Source organism: Sinohyriopsis cumingii, chromosome 19 (assembly GCF_028554795.1).
Source record: "Sinohyriopsis cumingii isolate HCF-2022 chromosome 19, ASM2855479v2, whole genome shotgun sequence".
Lineage (NCBI taxonomy): Eukaryota > Metazoa > Mollusca > Bivalvia > Unionida > Unionidae > Sinohyriopsis > Sinohyriopsis cumingii.
Window position 1 is genome coordinate 46,653,299 of NC_142979.1, and position 21,885 is coordinate 46,675,183.

The 21,885-nt window shown below is 35.1% G+C and overlaps 1 protein-coding gene across 18 annotated transcripts in view; it reads left to right on the forward strand.

The window, feature by feature from the left end:
• Window positions 1–21,885, forward strand: part of LOC149775642 (uncharacterized) — a 176,937-nt gene that overhangs the window by 20,943 nt on the left and 134,109 nt on the right. For 13 of the 18 annotated variants that reach the window (XR_016416475.1, XR_016416474.1, XM_089943207.1 and 10 more), the window contains one exon: window positions 1,957–3,005. Coding sequence is in view for 15 of the 18 variants with exons in the window: in XM_089943207.1 (XP_089799333.1) it covers window positions 1,957–3,005 (1,049 nt within the window). In the remaining 3 variants the exon portion in view is untranslated. Of the gene's footprint in view, window positions 1–1,956; window positions 3,006–17,787; window positions 17,868–21,885 lie in introns of those variants that run through there. The other 5 variants (XM_089943208.1, XM_089943211.1, XM_089943215.1 and 2 more) reach the window with 3 other exon arrangements.

Consider the following 21,885-nt stretch of genomic DNA (forward strand, 5'->3'; position numbering starts at 1 on the left):
ATAAAGTTGTATCAACAAATTTTTTTTCTTCACCAAAAGACATGGTGTCGATTTGACCATCTTGAAATTCTTGTTATTTCTACTCTTCCAGAATTAGTGGTCATATTAGCACAGTTTTACCAACAGACCTTTTATGACATAAGAAAACCAGCATCAAAGCTGTCACACTGACCATACAGAAAATCTTCCTGTCACTAATTCACCAGAATGGAGGGTCATATTGGCAGGTGTTCACCAAACGTCATCCAGTGGTGTCTGCTTTGGCTTAAATGAAAACGCTGATCTAAGCATGTCTCAGCAGCTTATTTGATAAAGTAATTCCTCAAGAATGTTGCAAATGGTTTGCAGGTGAAAAGAAGAATTAATTTAATGTTAACACATTAACCCCTGGTGACGAGTTTATGTGGCAGGAGGTAGTAGCCTATTGCCGAGCTCTGTAGCGTCAAGGTTATGTATGATACACTAAAGTGGGTGGTGTTATAGAAAGGTAGACAGATGTAGCTCTACAATGATACCAAATAATCTGGAATTTCTAGTTGCACTACAAACTACAGAGGGAAAAACCTCATTTTTTGGACCCAATTATTTCCTCCCAGAATGCGCCTGTGGTCAGAATTCGATTTTGTGTCCGGATTTTAGACTTTTTGGTCTCCGATCTAAGGCAGACTGGTATGAACTGCAAACAGTCAGATGAACCTTTGCAAAAAGTAGGATAAGATGGGCATTTGGAATAAAGAGTGTTCTTGATATGAAAATAATGGGTTCGTTAAGCAATTTAAAAAAACCTCCCACTTTTACCCTTCTGCTTATGCGCGAGCCAAATGGGCAATGAAAAACGATGTTTCTAACACAACTATGCAGTATGTTATTGGAAGATCACCTTGAAGTTGGTGTTTTAGGATGTATTCAGAAATAACTTTCAAAATGTGTTTCCTACTCGAATTTCAGACGAAAACGACAAAAACCTCCAGGGGTTAATGTGTTAAGTAAATGTTTCAAGGATTTAGTTTGGAGGCACCAGCTTAAAATGATCTCCATCTGCGATGTTGAAAAATAAAGTGCTGCTGTTTTGGCTGTTATTAACAAGAAAGCTGAACATTTTTCTTCATTCCTAAACATAAGAACAAAATATAATAATGATACGTAACCCAATTTTTTTCCCCATGGTTGTGGTGGTTATTGTCATTGATATTAATATTGATGTTTGTTATTTCTGTTTATTGATGCAGTTGCTGTTTATTTTTTTAATTTTGTTTGTATTCCTAAAGCTGGACAGAACATCGGGAACAAGTCTTGTTTGCATAATCATGATAATATCTATTTCGTTAACTGTATAAAAACTATGGCAAATTATCATCTTGGCCTTAAATCAAGAATCATTCAGGCAGTTCTCTTGTTCTTCATTCATTGATTCAAGTGTCTTTTAGATTGTCAAGTTTCCTTGAACATTTCTTGAGGGTGTTTAACAATATATTTAGTGACATTTATTTTAGTGAAACGACACCAAAACTCTATTTTTTTAAATGAATTTTTATATTAGTAAAATACAGATGCTGTAATTTCAGTAAATCAGGTTGTTGCAAAATTTCAACTTCTCAAAGCCCCAAGTGCCACTTTAGTCATTTTAAGTTCATTATCAACTTTGGAACTTGTCCATTATGAACCCCATCTGCAAAGCTAAGCTTTTCATGTGCCTAGTGCAGCTTTTACTGTGTTCCTTTGTTGTCGTTTATTACATTTGCAAATAAGTATGATAAACATCTCATTATTGTTCAATACTTATATTGTTGTTTCTGTTGGAATGTAATCTGCAATGCATGTGCAGTACTGCAGGTAACTATCATTTGTGTGAGTGATATCAGGCTCACTTGGGTCTCTTACATGTATTTAGAAGAATCTATGCTAATGGTTAGGCAGAAAATACATGGGGTTAATGAAGCTTTGTTGATTTTTCAGGGAACGTTCAACAGTTAAAGAAGAGTATCCAGAGGAAAGCTTAGATTCATTGACTTCACAGCCAACCCAATCTGCTAGTCTAGGGGAGGCCTCAACTCCACCAGTGATGGAATACAATAATGCTTCTATATCTCAAGATGGTTCCACTAGTGCATCACCAAGAAATCTAGTCCAAAGCAGGGATACTGCATTGAGTTCTGTTTCAAGCAATACAGCTATCAAGAACTCTGGTGCTCTTTATATGGATAATCAGGGTAGCTGTATTCCTACAGTGCATATACCTTTAGACTCTGGAGCTTCATTGCATCAGCTATCAGGAACTAGTTCTTTATCACATACTTTTAGTCAAAAGCGGAAGCTTTCAGGTTCTTCAGATGGTGATGTGCCAGCCTCAAAGGTTCCAGGCATTCAACATCATGTTCGTCATCTACATCCATCACAGTCTTCAGGAGAACCATTGCAACAAGAAAACATTCCAGACCGGCGGTCCTTAATAGAGGGAACTACTGGTCATCACCTCTTTGGTTACCAAACAGGATCTACAAGAAATGATTATGGGAAGCCATCAGCTACTTTCAGTTTACAAGATGTTGAGCTGCAGCAGAACCATGGAAATAGGACATCTGCTTTTCATTCTGATCGGAGCAAAGACTCTAGCAGAGATATCTCGAAAACTACACTTGATTTTACTGAAGGTGTGTCCCAGGTTACCCCGATTGACAATGTGCATTCTTTAAGGCTTTCAGTTGATAGAGTCGGCATGGGCAGCACAGTTGGCTTAGAAACACATGAGAGGCCTAACATACTAGGCATGAACATCAGCCAACAGTCTGCGAAGGGCTTGCGCCAGAATAGAGTTAGCATGGACAATTCTTTAAATATTCACCCCCAACCAGGAACAAGTGGGGTTAACCAGAGCTTTTCTGGTGCAGTGACAGAGTTTGACCTAAGTGCTGTAAAGATTGAAGTGAATTCTGATGAAGATTTGGAAGAAGTAAGTCGGGAATCAGGAGATCAGGAGGCATTGGCAGCCATGGTCACAGATGCAGGTTAGTTTTGCATGCTTGTTTCATTTTATTCTGCTTTATGCCCTCACTGCACATGGCTGTCAGGAAGAAGTTGCCCTGCTTCCATGATCCACAAAAAGTGCAAGGTGGATGCATTTTTTTGGTTACATGTTATCCACAAAGAATGCCTTGTCTGGCATTACAATGAAAAACTACTTAGTATTTTAATACTGAGCAAAAATTTTAAAAAATTATTTAAATAAGTAGTTTAATTTTGCTTTAATTGCTTAGTCATTGACTTACTTGTTTTCATCCCAACAACTGTATTTGTTCTTCACGTGTTCTATATACATGTACCTTTGCAATCTTGATCTGTTTCTGAAGACAAAAAGCATATAACACACAGCAATGTAAAACCTATGGAAAGCTCAGCTGCAAAACTGGTAGGGGCATATTGATACAAAACTCTTTGCATCTGTCTGTCTGTCAGCCCATTAGTCCATCTTAGGTTAGCTTAGCACATTCATGAAACCAGGGGTCTCTCAGATTTTGAAATCCTGAAAATCAGAGGAAAATGAAGGTCTGAAATAGTGTCATTGTATATTAAATGAAAATCATGTCTCTGTTAATTAGAACTTGAAGTTCCTATTAGACCTACATGTAAATTTTAGTGGCCATTTAAAATGTTTGGCTGCCAAGCCTGGATAATTTGGTTGCCCAAGTCATAGAGCAGAAATCATTTGGGTGGGAAATTAATGATTGAAGGTGAAAAAAAAAATTGAGTTTATGTAAAGCTGACATAAGAAGTAATTATAAACTAAAAAGTATAAAAGTTATTTTCAATAATAAAATGTTTATTTCTGAAAAAAACATGTTGTCATGGTTGACATTTAATCCAATCTTTGATGTGTCCACCATGAAGTGGTTGTGATTTTTATAACCTTGTCCATCCATCATAGGTATATGTTGATGAACTCCCATCATCATTTAGCTGCTTGTACAGTATCCAGTGGGGGCCCTGAGTGGCCAAGTGGTCTAAAGCGCTCTCCGTCACGGATCACTGCCATCTCACCTCTGTCTGCATGGGTTCGAGTCTCGGGCTTGGCCAGTGTGGATATGTGAGAAAGCTTGCTGGTAGCTTCTCGTGGGTCGGTGGTTCTTTCCAGGGTTTTCCCGGGTTCTTCCTCCACCATTAATACTGGCCGCCATGTATAGCCTATCTTGTGCTGAAAAATGGCGTTAAACCCTATAACAACAACAACAACAACAGTATCCAGTGTTGGATGTTCTACATGTATGTAAGCTAATGCTAAAGTTGCATTAAGCAGTTATCAGTTCCAACAAAGGTATCAACATTCATGTAAGTCACAAAATTATCACTTGCATTCACATGCAGATGAGTTTTCAACCTGGTATCAAAGATGATGCTGTATCTAACTGTGCTAGAGCAGTATTTGACTTGGAGAATGAATAAAATCAGAAGTAAATAATACATGCATATTAGGTGCTGCTATGGGGAAGAGGCATCTCATTAACAATAGAACACTACCGTAGACAAAGTAAAATATTTAAAGATGCACTAAAAAGCATTCACAAAATTTACTTTCTTTGAGATGAAAAATAACTAACTTTTTGAGCGAAACATTCTGTGCAAACATTTATCTACTTCTCAGAAAAGAGTGACAGTATAAGATTTTAATTACCTTGGCCTTGTGGAAATGAGGGAGAGAGATTCTGCTGTCTGAAATAAAAACATGAAAACAAAAATGCAAGTATGAGTGGATTCTAAGGAAATATAGAAAAGGAAGTTAAATCAGTTCAGTAGATGATTGCATCATCTAATCAGTAAATACAATAAATAGTACAAGAAATGCCAGAAACTTTTTAAATTTATGCAAGCCTCCTCATCAGCATATTTATAACATGTTCCTGCACAACGAAATGCACATGAAGGATGAAGACATTCATGTCCATCATCAGTACAGCTTCCATGTAGCCCATTCACACAAGATGAATGATTATAACACATTTTCCCAAGAAACAAAAGATTATGTAGTCTTGTGTTAACGGTTCAGAAAAATCAGCACAAGTTAGGACTTATGATGATTTGAATAGTTCTAAATTTAATGGGGAAAGCCTGGGGAAAAATTAACACACTAGACAGGCCATTTTTACATTACAACCCAGCTTGTTTAGAACATTGTTAATCATTCCTTCCTTTTTTGTAATTTGATGCATGATAAAAGATGATATTCGTGATGTTATTGGTACACGACAGGTCAGCAGATATTCTAGTCACATAATCAAACTGACTATTTCGAATGAGCGATTTTTGTCCAGTTTTGAAAACAGCCTGGGAAATGTGTGTAAAATTGTGAAATTAGGACCTTTTTTTAACACATTTAATTCACAAAAATTTACTATAAAATGAATATTCAACATGTAATTCATTCATTAGCCCAGGGTCTATGATAGGTGGCAATTCAGGCAAAATAGTTGCCATGTTTTTTTATCATTTTGTCTAAATAGACAAGAGAGAAATGCGTTTACTTCATCTTGCATTAACTTCAGGACATTCCCCCAACCACTTTGTTTCAGTGTAATTCAGGCAAATGTCAACTTTTGTGTCAATTCTTCCTATTTAGAAAAAGTTGGAAAAGTTAATAAAATTGCAGTATGCTTTTGGTTTTGGTGCCAATTTGATGATCTTATATGCCAGAAATTAAATTGCTGCATCATGTACATGGATATCTACAGAATTCCTGCTGAAAACTTGCCCATTATCCTTGAAAAAATCAGGGAAAAATTGTATTTGTAGCCCAATCAGAACAAATTATGATTCAGTGGATGTATCCAGGTCCAGTAATAATAAAATTAATCATTTTATCTAACATTTCACCCAGAAAAAAGTAGGAAACAAAGATGTTTTTCTCTGTAAATTAGACTGTAACCAATTTCAAAGGTTGCCATCTTTCGTTGTTGACTTGGTGTGGATTGCAATGAAAAAAGTTGCAGGGGTGGGGGGGGGAGTGTTCATGAAGCAAAAGTAGTCTAGTGTTCTTTGTGAATGTGTATAATATGTTCAGATGGGTGTGTGTGTGTGTGCATAAGGGTGTTGGGGGGAGAGCATGAAGTTTCTTTTGTTCTTAATAGACAGGCAAACAGACAAGACCGTGTTTCAGAATTATTAATGGAGTTGAAGTGAAAATCAATATTTTTTACAGACATTTGATTTCTAACGTTTCTGTTATGAACACAGGACAAAATATCAAATAAATTCAACACTTACTAATTAGCATTAATGCTTACAGTAGTAGGGTTTTTCTTAGCGAAAGTCTCTCATTTTGACAGACATCAATGACATATTGTAGAAAGTCATCCTTTCAAGTGAAGATGCTCTAGCACATGGTAGTAACATTACCTACAATAAATTATGCTATTCAATCAGTCCCGTGAACTGGAACTGATATTAAAATGTTGGAATCATTCAATAGCATACTTTATTTCAATGCTGCAGGACATAAATGAGATTCCACTAGCCATTAAGAAGCCACGTGCCAGTCGAGTACATTAAGGCCAGCTGGGAGTTGCATTAGTTTTGTCTTGAAACATTGATAATTGCAAATTTTGGATGGCTTGAATTTAGCATTTATTGTAGAACTGCAGAATGTGACTTTTTCACTATCGGATTGTCTATGACTTAAGCTTTCAACTCGGAATGCTGTGTTTGTTGAATTAAAGCAAAAATATGAAAGACTTCTTTTATAAACAGCAGTGGAATGACTGATAGGAGTGAGCTGCAATGGATTGTCTGACAGGTGAGTGTTGCAGTGGGGGCATAAGTGTCTTCTTGAACTTTTATATCACATACTGGATGACTTCATGTATTTTATTTCTTCAGCTTTACCAACATATAAAGAATTGTCCAGTATTAAGAATTTCATATATATTTATACAAACCATTTTCACAAAATATTTTCAATAATAACCACACTGTACATGTGCATGTGCATATAATGGGCCTTCAAAAGACTGTCAAGCTTATGATTTGGCCATGCATCAGTCGTATATTGTCCATACATCTTTCAACACTTGCTTGTGAACACTTCCAATGCTTTATAGGTCATTTCAATCAGACCTGCAGTGGTCATTTCAAGATCTCGGACAAGTTAGAGTATGATCGACATGTATGCATAATAATTGTGTGATCTTGCATCTGATTGGTTGAGCGTATGGACACTCAAGAGTCCATATTTCAGATATTTTATATTTAGGATTGTATCATCAAAGTCTCTGATGAGTTTGATTATGACTTGCATCCATGTATATTAAGGAAGTTTTGTATATGATTGGTTACGCTTTTGAACAATCCAAAGAGGATACATTTCTGAAAAAATTTTGTGTCATACTTCCTTATAAGCTTTTATCATTAAGCTATCAGATGAGTTTGATTGTGTGCAACATGCACACATGTTAATGAGGCAATGTTGCATATGATTGGCTGGCTGAGTTTGTTATCACTCCAAAAGCCTTATTTCAGATAAGATATTTTTATTAGATTGGATATGTTAGATTATTGTTCATAGCACATCTAGAATGTCAAGAGATTCAGTTCATGTGACTTGTAACAATATTTTTGATGAAGAGGTTTGTGCGAAGGAAATTTACTAATAAAGCATTGTAACCTGGCTGAGCAGCTAAAATAATCTTGGATGCACACCAATAAAGGTATATACCATAAGTATGAGAAATTGTTTACTTATTTATTTATTTGCAAAAAAAAGATGTTTGCTTTAGGAAGCGATATTACTACTAAGCCACCACAGTTCTTTTGAGGGAGAATCCTAATGGTTTCCAAGTTACGACTATGGGCCAGGGTATTGCAGTGTAGGTGGGTAAGGACAGACTCAGGGGCAATGGTGGCTGCATAGATTTACTTCCCTTGTAATGCCATATATATTTCACACTTCAAGGGTGTGGCTATGAGGAGTTCTAATTTATGAATTAGGGTCTGGTCCCCAGGGCTTATGCAGAGATCCAGTGGATGGTACTGGTTGTTTAAATAATTTGTCATTCTCTTGTAGAGAAATCAGTCATATATATATATATATATATATATATATATATGGTTTAGGAAAAAAGAATGAAGATAAATGTGATATGACTCTATGTCTTGAACTATATAACAGAAAGAAGCAAAATCAACAAGTTTAATAAAATCAACAAATAATTTATTTTTCTATGTTGCAAAGTGAAAGTTTAAGAGAGACAGTATTGTTAATTGTATCAGAAATAATCCTAAATGTCCTATCACAAGTAAAAAAAATACTGAATGTTCTGAATGAATTAAAATAGTCTTGAAATTCCTGATATACAAATACTCTTGAATGTCCCCATAAACCACAATGATACAGTCAGCTGTCTTTGTTTGAGTTCTCAATAGTCCTGAAGTATTGTTTTAGTTCAAAAAGACAATGCACATTTTGTAATTCCAAAGAATAAGTTGAATATATAATTCTCTTTCAAATTATATCCGAACACAACTTGAAAACCTGATAATAGATTCTCATAGATATGAAATAGGAATGAATAATTGTTTACCTAATCCCCTTTATATGCAAAGATCTACTTGACCAACAACACAATAGAATTAAAACAGAAAAACCTAGTTTAACTTTAAAGAAGGCTGACGTAAAACTCAGATTTTAGTAAACATATTGTTTACATCATGACAAAAGTTAGGCGGAAACTCTGCAATCCTCAATTATGGAAAAAAAATGAAGCACACAATATAGATAAACATAACAAATATATCAAACATTAATAGACAATGTAAGACTTATGTGCTTCAGGCTGTTCTTTCTCCTCAGCAGTTTCAATACAAGTGTGAATTTGCATTCACAAGCTGACAAATGTCAGCTACCCAGGTGAGCAATATCAGGACAAATTTTGGCCAGTTCTATATTAGTATTGCCTGTGACAGCAAAGCAAACAAAGAGCTAGGCTTGATCAGGGGTTTTGGTTGAATTTTAATGCAGACAGTCCCCTTGGAAGTCCTGACGTAAAATGTATAGTACTATTTAAAATGCGGGAAATCCCAGGCAGATATTCATACATTTCTTAGAGATTCTCCATATTGGGTCAAAGGGAAGCACTGCTAATGATGACATATTCTGTCTGATGCCTTTTGGTTCCATAGCATCATTCAGCCTCCGTTACAGAAATTTTAGGAAGAGCGTCAACATCATCATATGACGATGAAATTTCAGAGGAGTGCTTCCTCTTACAGGGTAAGAAAATATTTTCGTATATAGAGTGAATGAAATGGTCAGAGGACAGGTTTGGGTTGGGGACGAACAACATTCTCATCGGCAATTAAAACTTCATAAATATTTCAGTTCTACAAGAGGAGTAGTTTTGAATTAGAGAGTTCTGAATTTTCAGCAGTACTGTACTTATGTTGAACAGTGACTCCTACAGAGTATATGGAAACTGCAATATATCCTAGGAGTGTATCTTGGAGTCCAGTCATCCAGTTATCACACGTCACATGTACACATTTCTCTTCCAGGTGCACATGTAACCTGGCACATAATTTTCCTATGATCTTCAGTCTTTATAAATGTAACCTTTTGAATGATTTGTAGAAAATGTCTGAATTTATTTGGCTTGATATTCATTTGCTCCTTGATGTTGATGAATATACATGTCAGCTTGTATGTATAACATTTCTTTTAAAGTGGAAAATCACATTGTGACGAACATATTCCTGCTTACTTTGATTAAATCAAATGTATTCTATGTCAGAATTATGTGATTGAAGTCAAATTTTCTCCCAACTTAAGTTAGATGAAGACTTAAGGTAATATTCTTCTTGCAGCTTTTGAGATTCTCGAAGTGAGCTTCCTACATAAGGTCAGGTTGCAGAATTGTAGAATTCGGGTGAAGCAAATAGCATGTATTGTCTCTCCACTACACATAAATGACCAATCATTTTGGACAACACAACCCTAAAGCTTTTGATTGGTCAGATAATATTTGCATTATGGAATTTTAAGCATGATAGAACAATATATATGTATATATATATATATATATATATATATATATATATATCAGTCATGTGTCTTTGCAACTGAGGTTTAGGTTTAAGGTTTAGTTCTTTGCAGAAGCAGATCTGTTTTTGATCAGATTGTACAAAATACTAATCCAGGAAATAGCAGTTTTTGTTTACATTTCCTCTGCCCTGAAACCCCACCCCCTTTTCTTTTAAAAAAGTTTTTCACTGCAATTTACATGCACCTCTGAGAATTACTATATTGTGTCAACTTTGAACAGTTGTACCATCTTTGTTTTTTTGTGTCCTGCTATATGTGAAGTCTGGGTTTTCCTATTGTTTAGAGAATATTGGAGCCTATGTACACATTAGTTTTCAAAAAGGAGGTTTCTTTCACTATACAGGTAGTCATGGGTCACTAGTGGAAAACAGTACATGTAGCTAGAAATTTTGTCTTTTAGTCAAGAATTATTGAATGTCTGATTCCCTAAAGAGTCAGAGATGCAAGTTTCCTGATTCAGAGAAAACTATTGAAGTCTTGACAAGTGCACAAAGATTTTTTGTTTGTTTTCCTTGGCATTATGTGCAAGAAAGATGAATGTGTATGTGTATATAAACATATATATAAGAATTTCATGCAGTATCTGTAGTATGCACATATAATTTATGCATTAGACTTGTGCTGCTGTTTTAACAAGTCTCAGAATAATGTACCTGTGTGTCAGATCTTAATCCTGCGCAGCATGGTGGAAGGTGCCATTAAACCTGTGACATTTTTTAAAACTCATATTGTTGTAAAAATAAGGAAAAACAAAGCAGTGAATACATTCATGTACTAGGTTCATTGCCCATCCTAGGATGGGAATTAAACAAAAGTCAGAATAAAAGTTGTAAAAATTAGTATGAGAAAGTTTAAAAGAAACTTTAAACATGAAAATACAAAAAATGTACAAGAATATTTGTATGCTGACATGAGTTTTGAACTCATGACCTCCTGTTTGGCAATTGTTACCCACAGAAAGAAAGACAAATGTGGATATTGATATACAGGATTAAGACCTGTTGTTGGATTTGGGAAGGTTGTCAATATACTGAAAGAGTTATCTAGAGTTATTGTTATCCATCAGCTTAGGTGTGGTAGTTTTTGTGTCCAGCAAACCTGTCAACTAATAATTAATTTTGGTTTGTGACTTTTTATGTAGCTAGTCTAATGTTTGTAAAGAAAAAAAAAACAGTCATTTCCAAATAGGAGATTGCTTTCTGTACATCCTTCATGCCAGGCTGTTAGGTACTGTGTTCTGATTGTCATCTACAGTAACCCCAATCAGCTCTTTGCACTGCACAGTTAGTTGCCTTACGTCAAATCATAGTATTTGTAGATAATCCTATGGTGCTAGCTGGAATGATTGTTTGCTTTGTTTTTTCTTAAAAGTATTTTCTGATACAGGATGCCATTATTATGAGCCCCAGATACTGTACTGATCAAATAACAACCTCACATAATGTCAAAATATGATGTCTACATATGTCAAATATTATTATGCAGTATGTTTATTTGCATGCATTACATACCAAATAAAACAGTAATTGCATCTATATTTGACAGTTACAGGTTAAATGATATTGATATCCAAGTAAGTTACTGAGAGCTGTAAATTCATTAACATCTATTTTAGGTGGATCATCTTTAACAGTGGCTCTAGCATTAACATGCATGTACTTGGTTCAGGGTTTACAAATTCCATTATTAACTAGGTATAGCCAAGTTAATTATTAATTCTAATGAACCATAAGACAATACTTGAAAAATCCATTGCTTGGATGCCAGGAACAAGCAAAATACCAAGCATTCCTCTCGATGACCATGCCTGGCTGGTCAAGCATTATTATTTTTTAAACTTGTGTGTGTTTCCTTTCTACTTTGTCACTGTTAGTATTAGTATTTGCAGTTGGATGTTTGTTTCACTTTGACTGATTATTATAATCAGCAAGCTTGTGCATGTTACAAGAATCCGAGTTATAGTGAGAATTAGCTGTACCGAAGTTTCCATTATTCTGTTGACAATACGAAATAACTGGATATTTTCTTAAACTGATCTGGGAAGACAGCATCCTTAGTTGGATAGTTGATAAATGTATATGATGTACAGTGTAACTTTTATTTGGTACTTTGGAAAACATGTTTCAGTTGTGTAAACCATCATGGTATTCCTATTCAGTGTGAGGTCTAAGAAAAGTGGTATGGCTACAGTGGTTGCAGGCAAAGGAATTCTAGATCTTTGAGAATGATTTTACCTTTATTAAGAGCACTAGAAAATAAAGTTATTTTTTCTTTATTTACATGATATTAAATTAAAGGAACTGGAGAACCATTGAATGATTTGGTTCCTACCACTTTCAATATTCTATGCCATAACATAAGATCAGTTCAGTAGTTAAGCAACATAAATGTTGATTGGATACATGCCTTTCTGTGGAAGCTTATAGTTAAAAACTGGATGGACACAGTAAACACTGCTGGTCTATGGTGGTCATCTTGACAAGAGAATTGATGAATGGAGAATAAAAGATAATCTGAGGAATCATTCAGTTAAAGCTGAGATAATTCTTTGCAAGAGTGTTAGCTCATTAACCCCTGATGCCGTGTTTACGTGGCAGGAGGTAGTAGCCTACTGCCCAGCTCTGTAGCGTCAAGGTCATGTATGATACACTAAAGTGGGTGGTATTATAGAAAGGTGGACAGATGTAGCTCTACAATGATACTAAATAATCTGGAAGTTCTAGTTGCACTACAAACTGCAGAGGGAAAACCTCATTTTTTTCCATCCAAAATTCACCCGTGGTCAGAATCCGATTTTGTGTTTGGATTTTATACTTTTTCGTCTCAGATATAAGGCAGACCGGTATGAACTGCAAACAGACAGATGAACCTTTGCAAAAAGTAGGATAAGATGGGCATTTGGAATAAAGAGTGGTCTCGATACCAAAAAAAAGAAAAGAACTCCAACTTTTGCTCTTCTGCTCATGCGTGAGCCAAACAGCCAACGAAAAATGATGTTTCTAACACAACTAGGCATTAGGTTATTGGAAAATCACCTGGAAGTTGATGTATTAGGATGTATTCAGAAATAGCTTTCAAAATTTGTTTCCTACTCGAATTTCAGGCAAAAGCAACAAAAACCTCCAAGGGTTAATGTGGTAAGGACAGAATCAGGAATCCATGCTGACTATAGATTAAGTCCCATTAAAATGCCAAGTAAATGTGTATTAGAGATGTATGGTATTATTATTTTATGGGTTTGCCATAGTATTTTTTCGGGTAGTACATACCAACGTACTTTTCCTCTGTAACGTTACTTATGTCATTAAGAAATATATAGAAATCCATGAGTAATATTGTGACAAATTTAATGATATTTAATGGCATCATTACATTTTCATGACAAAAAAGATTATCATGTTTTTTACAAAACAGTTGTATCACAGATTCATTTTGAATATTACAAATTATATTTATGATACTTTAATTATACATCTCAAATGTGCTAAAGTAGCCAAATGAGATATTGCTAAGATATTTGGGCCAAACCCAAGCTTATAGAAAAATTTTAGATTAACAATTTTTAAAACTTGTTTATGTATTTATTAGTGTATATTGATGTGTTCAATATTCCTTTGCAAGACTGAAAATTGTCCTGTGATTTCGGAAGAGTACTACTTTATTTCTGTTTGAATTTTATATAATTTCTCATGTCAACTGGATATTTGTTTGCATTTCTCAAGTTTATGTTGACTGGCCCTCTCAATGTTTCCCTGCATATCATGTCAATAGTGTGCCTAATAATTTTAGGATTAAGTGTCAGGAGCCTATTTTTAGCAATAAACTCTATAGAATTAAAATGTTGTCATTTACAGGGTGTCAGCTTTAGTGTAAGCTTAACCACCCAACTTTACTTGAAGTTTTCTATTACAGCTTGTGCAACAATTAACATACTTGTACAAATTTTATCTACAATAAACCACCGACATTTAATGGTAGGGTTTGTGTATGCCAGTACTTCAATTTTCTTTTGAGCAGAGATGTTATATTTCTCTTATAATAAGAATTTCTTTTCCAGATAGGCCAGTGTATATGATGTGGTGTTATTTTGCTATAAATTAGAGCATTATATTTTTTTCAGCAATTGACAGGCAAAAATCAAAATAGTGTCAGAACATTACCCTAGAATGTTAAATTGTTGGTCCCATATAGAAAATGCATATACTGTGGTACGTTTCATGATATGTTCAGAAATGGCCAGTACAGAAATTTGTGTTTACCATTTCGAGGGCCTAGCTAGCAGGATGCAGAGAGAGATATAGTGGACATTGCTGGATGTATAATGGCTTGTCCATCTTTATTATGAGAAAGTTGTCCTATATATACTGCCATACTGGTACTGTGTATGGCCAAGGAAAGAATGTAATTGACATTTTCGTTAATCAGCATTGGTGAAGCTATGTGATTTAAGTTTTTATTTCCCAGTACAATTTCAATTTGTGTGTAATTTGTTTTCACAAACTGACAGATGTCAAGTACCTTGTGAGTGGTTTCCTTTCTTTGGAAATGAATACAACAGCATTTTTTTATTTATTTCATGATCTCTGTATTTTCTATCATTAGAGGAAACTTTTTTGTGTCAACGATGAAGATATGGGTCAAGGACACAATGGTATGGCCAAAACTGAACACTGCTTATTTATTGTGCAAAAACAATTTTTAATATTTTAGATAAGGCATGGTCAGCTTCCTCCAGGGCACAGGCTAGATAAGTGATTTTTAAAGCTATGACCTATGATGTATTAATGCACAAAACCAGGTCACTGGCTGAATCTGGTCTGTGAGCCATACATGTATTTAACTTGCACTGTTTTAGATGGAAATCATGTGAATTGTGTGCTGGCAAACTGCAAGCTTGTAAAATGTATGTAATCCAGAATAATCAGATGGCACTTAAAAATAGGACAGTGTTAGGATAATTATTTTTGTATGTTTTAAACAAAGAAATAGAAACTCATTTGAAAAGATTTTTTGTTAATTAAGTAGATTTTGCTGGGCCAATAAACTTGTTTCTTGTCCAGTGGGCAAGTGGGAATAAATTAATATTTTCCAGCCATGATACAGGTTCGAACTTGTACATGCTCATGTAGAACTCAATACAGATGTTTTTTCTGTAGATTCGATTTTGGTGCAGTTTTTTCTTGGGGCAGTACACAGATCTATGGAAATGAATCATCTAACAGTTTAGCAAAGACACAGCTAGGGCATTGGAAATTGTATGATTAGTAGTACAGAACTGAGGAGTTTCTTCTTTTTTTTTTTCCACTAGTCTAGCTGAAGATGCATGAGGCAAAACAAAAGGAGTAGAATAGATTTTAAGCTAAAGATATATGTGGCTGTGAAAATTTGTTAAGAAGTAACTTGTACAAGTCTTCATGTAAAAAGAAAAATGTAAGAGATTTTCAAAGGCATTGTGTGTTGAATTCAGTCAGTTTTGTACATGTACTGTGTTCAACAATAAGCAGTGTTACAACTTTCATAAGCATGCATGTGAAGCAGTTTCTTCCGGTACAAGCAGTTGCTCTTGTCCCTCTATAAATGTCTATAAACCTGAGGTTGCTTTTAATATTAAAAAAATAACTAAAGTTCTTGATCTGACTGACCATGTCCATGTTAGTACAGCTGGTGGATCTGATAAAAAGTGGACTACTGGAGGTAGTTGATTCTTAGCCAGAAACTTGAGTTTGCAGTGAAGATAAACCAAATCATAATTAACATTAAAACATAAACAACTCTTACAGTGTGAAGGCATGAAGCTAGCTTTTTCATTCCGATGCTAAGGGAAGCAGGATACTCATCCGAAAAATTGGGTTGATGGAAATCCCCTGATTTGGCTTCTGTTTGCAATCACATGATTGTAAAAGTCAGACAAACGTTGCTGCACACATATTAGGAGGGAAGACAAGCCAGTTGCTATAGAAGGCCATAAAGGTCTTGTCCTGTTGGTGGATATTGACCTTTCATAAGGAGCAGTTGTAGTTAATCTTTCAAGTCACTCTCCCTACCCCATTCTTAACTTGGAAAGGTAGCTCTGATATATTTTCACATTTAATCAGTGGATCTTTTATTGTTTAAATTTTGAAATCATTACATTTGCATATGTTTAAAATCTGGTAGAATCAGTTTGTGTATTTCCTTATAAGTCAGTGATCAAGACGTCAGTTCTGTGACACGTATGGCAGTTTGACATTGTACGTTAAAGTAGGTTCTGTTGTTGTAGTTCATTGAACAGAATTATTTTAGGTTGCGATAAAGCTTAAAGCTTAAAAGGTTAAACAATGTTAGTGTCAGAATTTGCATTTCAGTCTGAATTGCATGAACTTGCCGATGGACTTTGCTGGGGTTCATATGAATAGCTTTCCCCAAGAAATTTAAATGCTCACAAATAAAACGACCATGTCACCATTCATGTATAAGATTTGTTGATATCAGCTTGACTCAACCCCACATTTATTTGATGTACTGTTTGAAGTGTGGGCCTTTCAGCTATTTAACCATAATGCATGTACAAGTACATAACACAAAAGTATCAACGACTTGTTCTTTGGTGTTAGTAACATTTGGTCTCAGAAACTAAGCATCAGTCAGATATACAGGGTACTCATCTAGGAAGAAAAATTAGAAAATCACTCTGTTGTATAGTTAGTGCATCTTTAGAAACATGACTTCCGTCCATAAATAAAATGTTTGTTTTGATCATGTGACATTGGTTTTGCTTCAGTTAGGTAAGGGCTGTGACCCATGGAATCTAGTCAAAGCCTCGACAACATTATTTTGTCCAATTATCCTGTACTGAATCCCATATACAAACATATGTAAGAAGAGGAAAGATCATAATTTTTCTGGTTGGACAAAAATGTGAAAAGATGAACACCTTATATTATATTAGGTCAAAAATGAAAAACATTGCATAACTTGCCAGCAGATTAAAGTCTTTTTTTTTTGTTCTACTTATTACTCCTTGCAAACAGCATAGATTCTGTTTCTGCCAGTGCATACTGTGACAGATTTGGTTCTGTGCATTTTGTAATTGAACTTAAGTGAGCATACATGTAAATAGTATAAAACTTGAATATAAACTCTGTTGAGAAATACTTAGCAAGTTTGGAGACCATGTGACACCTGAAAGTGACTTTTTTTATTGGCATCAAACGGTCCTCTTACTCATTTCTAGATTTTACCTCACATATGGTTGTGGGACTATTCAGAATGTTTATAGTATTGGAAGATGTGAACGAATTTGATAAATCCAGTAATTCCTTTGTGAAAATTTTTTATCATGACAAACTAAATGTTGCTACCCAAAATGCTATGAAGGCTGGCAAGAAGAATGTTCGCAGATTTATTGATCTTCACCAGTGTTTCCCTTTACTCATTTGTGTCAGGGACCCTCCAAAGTTTTATTTTGACCACAAGTTTTTACGCCAAGGTTTGTTTTTTACTCAGACACCAAGGGGATTATTTGCTCTCTAGTTTGCATTCTAGGAGAAACACTGGTTTACTTTCACCATAGTATTATTATGTTAGAAGTATTTATTCCTTGAGAATCAGAATACATGTTTGGAAGTGGATGGCAAATGTGTCAAATTTCAGAATATTATCTCCCATTTTCCTCTCATTTTGCATTATTTTCTTGAAGAGTGATATTTAATTTGGTCATGTTTCAGGCAATTCTAATACTTTGGAGAGACAATATTCCATACCCAAAGCTGGTATATACAAAGCAGAGATAGCATCAGTGAATGGGGTGTGTATACAGTTCTAAACTACTTTAGTAGGTACATGTAATTAGCAAGCAAATTAAACAGTAGAACACATCTCAGAAGTGGAGCCATGATTCTGGCAGATATATAATTAAGTCAGGTAGTTGATGGATTGCCACAGTAGAGATGGGTTGCCTACTCTGTAATATAGCAGTTTAAGTTAAAGTTGTTTATTATTTAAAAGTAATGACATCCAGGCATGTTGAAAATTACATTAAAAAAAATTATGAGAAATTTTGATGTTATCAGAATTTGAATTTGTATATACATGTACTGCAGAGTGACAGAGTGACATTAAGGTATCTGAGCTCTTTGGACAAAGAAAGGCAAGATGCTCCAAACCTTGTTGTTATTATGTTACAAATAGCAGGAGTGAGTTTGTCATTGCTATTCTCTTACTCTAAGCCTTTTCTGTAAGACTTTATTCTTAGGTGGAAATTTGGGTATCCGTCAATTCCATGCCTTACGCCTAAACTAGCAGTTTTGATTATTTTAATGAATATAGTGAATAAAAAGTTACAAGGACCACAAACTACTGTATAAACAGCTGTTGCTGTTTAAGACTGTTCTTGCCATGTTTCTTTGTAATAGCCAGTCAGGCTTACAATAGAAAGATGTGGGAGTTTTTCTTCTTCTAATCTCAGCCGGTCATATTGACATGGGGTTCTCAGCAAAGACTTCAGTTGATGTCTGCTTGATTTTAAATGAAAATGGTATCAGTCTGGTATCTAATATATCCACTGCAATAGCTAAGCAGAAAATTGTGTTATCACTGGCAAATATAATAAATGGTTTCAACTCTCTGCACTTAAAAGGAAGAAATGGTCATATCTTGAATTCCATGAGATTCATTTTGCACAAGAGTGCAGGTCACTGCAAGGGACTTTTGTTGGAGTTATTGCCCTTTTAGCATGGAGCCAGATATAGTATATCACTGAATATGATGAACATCAATAGGCTGTCAGCTTTCATTAAGTTGCCATGAAACTTGGTACATGTTATGGTCTTCATCAGAAGAGATATTGCCCATTTTTTTATGCAGCTGAACACAAGAATGAGATTTAATCTTGTGAACACAATTGGTTCTACAGTTTTTTATCGATCATGAGCCACATTTACACTTATTTTGCTTATTAGAAGAATATGCACATTATGACAAATATTTGTGCTCCCACAATCTCTGTAAGAGTTATTGTCCATTTTTTATATTCAGAGCTGGGTCCAGCATATTTTGAATGCATTTGCTCAGCTTTAGTGGATTGGTGTGAAACTTGGTATTTTAATTGCACTATTGTTAGAAGAGTTGTGCATTTTTTGTTGTTGCTACAGAGCTGTCCCATTACATCATGGTTGTAATGATGAGACACAGGATTGGTGGGTTCTTGTTTATGTAAGCAAGTTGCTCACCATTCCTCTAATTTTATATTGGAACAGACTGTACATGGCTCTTCACAATTTATTTAGTATAAAACAAATATATATGCTTTTACAAATTTATTTTTTCCATTTGGTAATTCACTAAAGTATATGTCAGTAATATGTTTCAATTAGGCATCACTAAAATGACACTGAAATAAAGTGATGCGTAGTAGTATACAAAGACCAGAATCAACAAATGAAACAGAAGACGAACAGGTCACAATAGAACATTTAAAATGTTTTTCCTTTCTTTAGAAAATTATACCAGTATACTAGTATGTGTTAGTTTGCTCTTAAGCAATGAAACTTTAAAGTTTATAAATTCTCAAATGCACTTGCTACATGTCTGACAGGACAGGAGCACATGTAATTGTTTAGCAAGTTAATAATTTTCATTTTTGTTTCATGTTGTTGAAAACAATTTATGTACTTTTTAGCTCTTCTGGTTTTAGCCCAGGAGAGCTTATGGGTGTTCTGTTGTCCATCATCAGTCCATCTGTTAGCACAGGTTTGTTGTGGCTGCTCCTCCTAAACTACTTCAATATTGCCGTGAGCTTTACGCACACATTCATCCCAAGGTCTGGTTGGTCATAATGAAACTGACACTACTTGGATACATTCAATGTAGTTGCAACAGTACCCATTTTTAAAATCTTGTTTGTCACTACTCCTTGTGTCAGCATGGGGTTTTCTTGAGAAGACTTGTTATGATGGTTGATCCAAAATGAAAACTGTTCCCTTCCTATGTCTGAAAGTCTTGTTATTGCTACTTCTTCAGGAGGGCTGGTCATATCAACATTGTACTTTCATAAAGAGACTCTCATGAATTAATGGTCATACAGATCAGGGTTTTTTCCACTGAAACACTTCTTGGGATGACTGGTTTGTTGTAAATGAAAGTGGTGCCTATCTAGCCTCCAATAGGATTGCCACAATAGTCGTTTTGGAAATCTTTAATTGCTGCTTCTTATTGGGGGCTGGTCATGTCAACTTTGTACTTTTACCAAATGACTTCTTTTGTGTAATTGGACTTAAATGGAAATGGTGCAGATCTGATATCCATAGCAGCCATCTTTCAAACCTTATTGTTACTCCTCCAAAACACAAAACCATATCAGCATGGGGTTTTTACCGGAAGATTTCTTAAGATGTATTGTTTGTTCTGACCACTCTGCTGGCCTAAGTGGTTAGAAAGTCTGCAGTGGATGGGGAGGTCATGGGTGCGAACCTCATCAGAGTCATACCAAAGACTTTTAAAAATGGTTGTAGCATCTGTCTCACTTGGTGCCCAGCATTAAGAGGATAGTGTTTTGACTGGTCAGCCTGGTGTGGGGATAATGTGATTTGGCATGATCCAGATTGCTAGACATCAGTATAAACTGCCACACTACAGACATTGTAGCGATATAACTAAAATTGATAAAGCTACATTAAAAATCCAAACATACGCACACACACTCTTGTCCTGAATTAAAATGATGCCAAACTATTTACAGCATGGCCACTACATCAGCCATCTTAAAAATCTTTCTTTAGCTACATGTAAATGGAATGTCATTTTGACATTGGGGTTTTAATCAGAATAAGATGATATAAAAATATTGCCAACTGTACTTCAAATATAGCTATCATGGCAGCCATTTTAAAAATCTTGCTGTCACTGGCACACAGACAAAAGAGTGCAAGACAAAAGAGTGTCGACAATAGAGCTCCGACATAAGGGAACAGACAAAAGAGAGACCTTTAATTGCCAACAAAAGAGCACCAAATTACTGACAAAATAGCGCCAGACACAATAGCACAGGTTATACAAATAATATGATATTAAAACGTTCTAAATAACTTAGATAAGTGTACAAATTTTGAAGATTAGAAAACACTTTAATAACGTATACATACTTTGATTTATAGCTAAATTTCTAAATTGTGGGCAATGCTTTGTAGATAATCCATCACATTATCATTAGCATATGTTGGAAGAAGCGCTTGTAACATTCTGTTGAGCTGGACATATTTGTTCTTAGAAGCTTGTGGCTGAATCACTCCAGATAGATGATGTTCCATTGCTATTTCATATAGTAGACACAACCTTCGCTGCTTTGTTTCCAGCTGGATCCGGAGCGTGATTGTGTCCCAATGATGACAGAATGTTGTCGCTTAACACTTTCATCCTTCCACGGCAACCATCTTTCCTGCAGCATCTCCATGACGTACTTCCATCAGCATTTTCTTTGTCTTTGAGATATCTTTAGCCGTCGACCAAAAACATAATCTTTCCTTTCTGTGATTAGATCTTATCCATGTTTCTTTATTAATAAACTTTTTACAAATAAAGTTTGTACTACACTTTTCACTATACATGCAAAATGACATCGTTGATTCTTAGCTCAATAATTAACTTCTACTCAAAACTTAGAAACTACATTTTATTGTGCATAATTGTCGGTGCTCTTTTGTCGGCGCCCTTTTATCGGTGCCCTTATGTCGGCGCTCTTTTGTCGTGTGCTCTTTTGCCGGGTCACCGCTGTCACTAACCACCACCACCCTAAATTTAAGGTCATGTTGATATAGGGTTTTCACCAA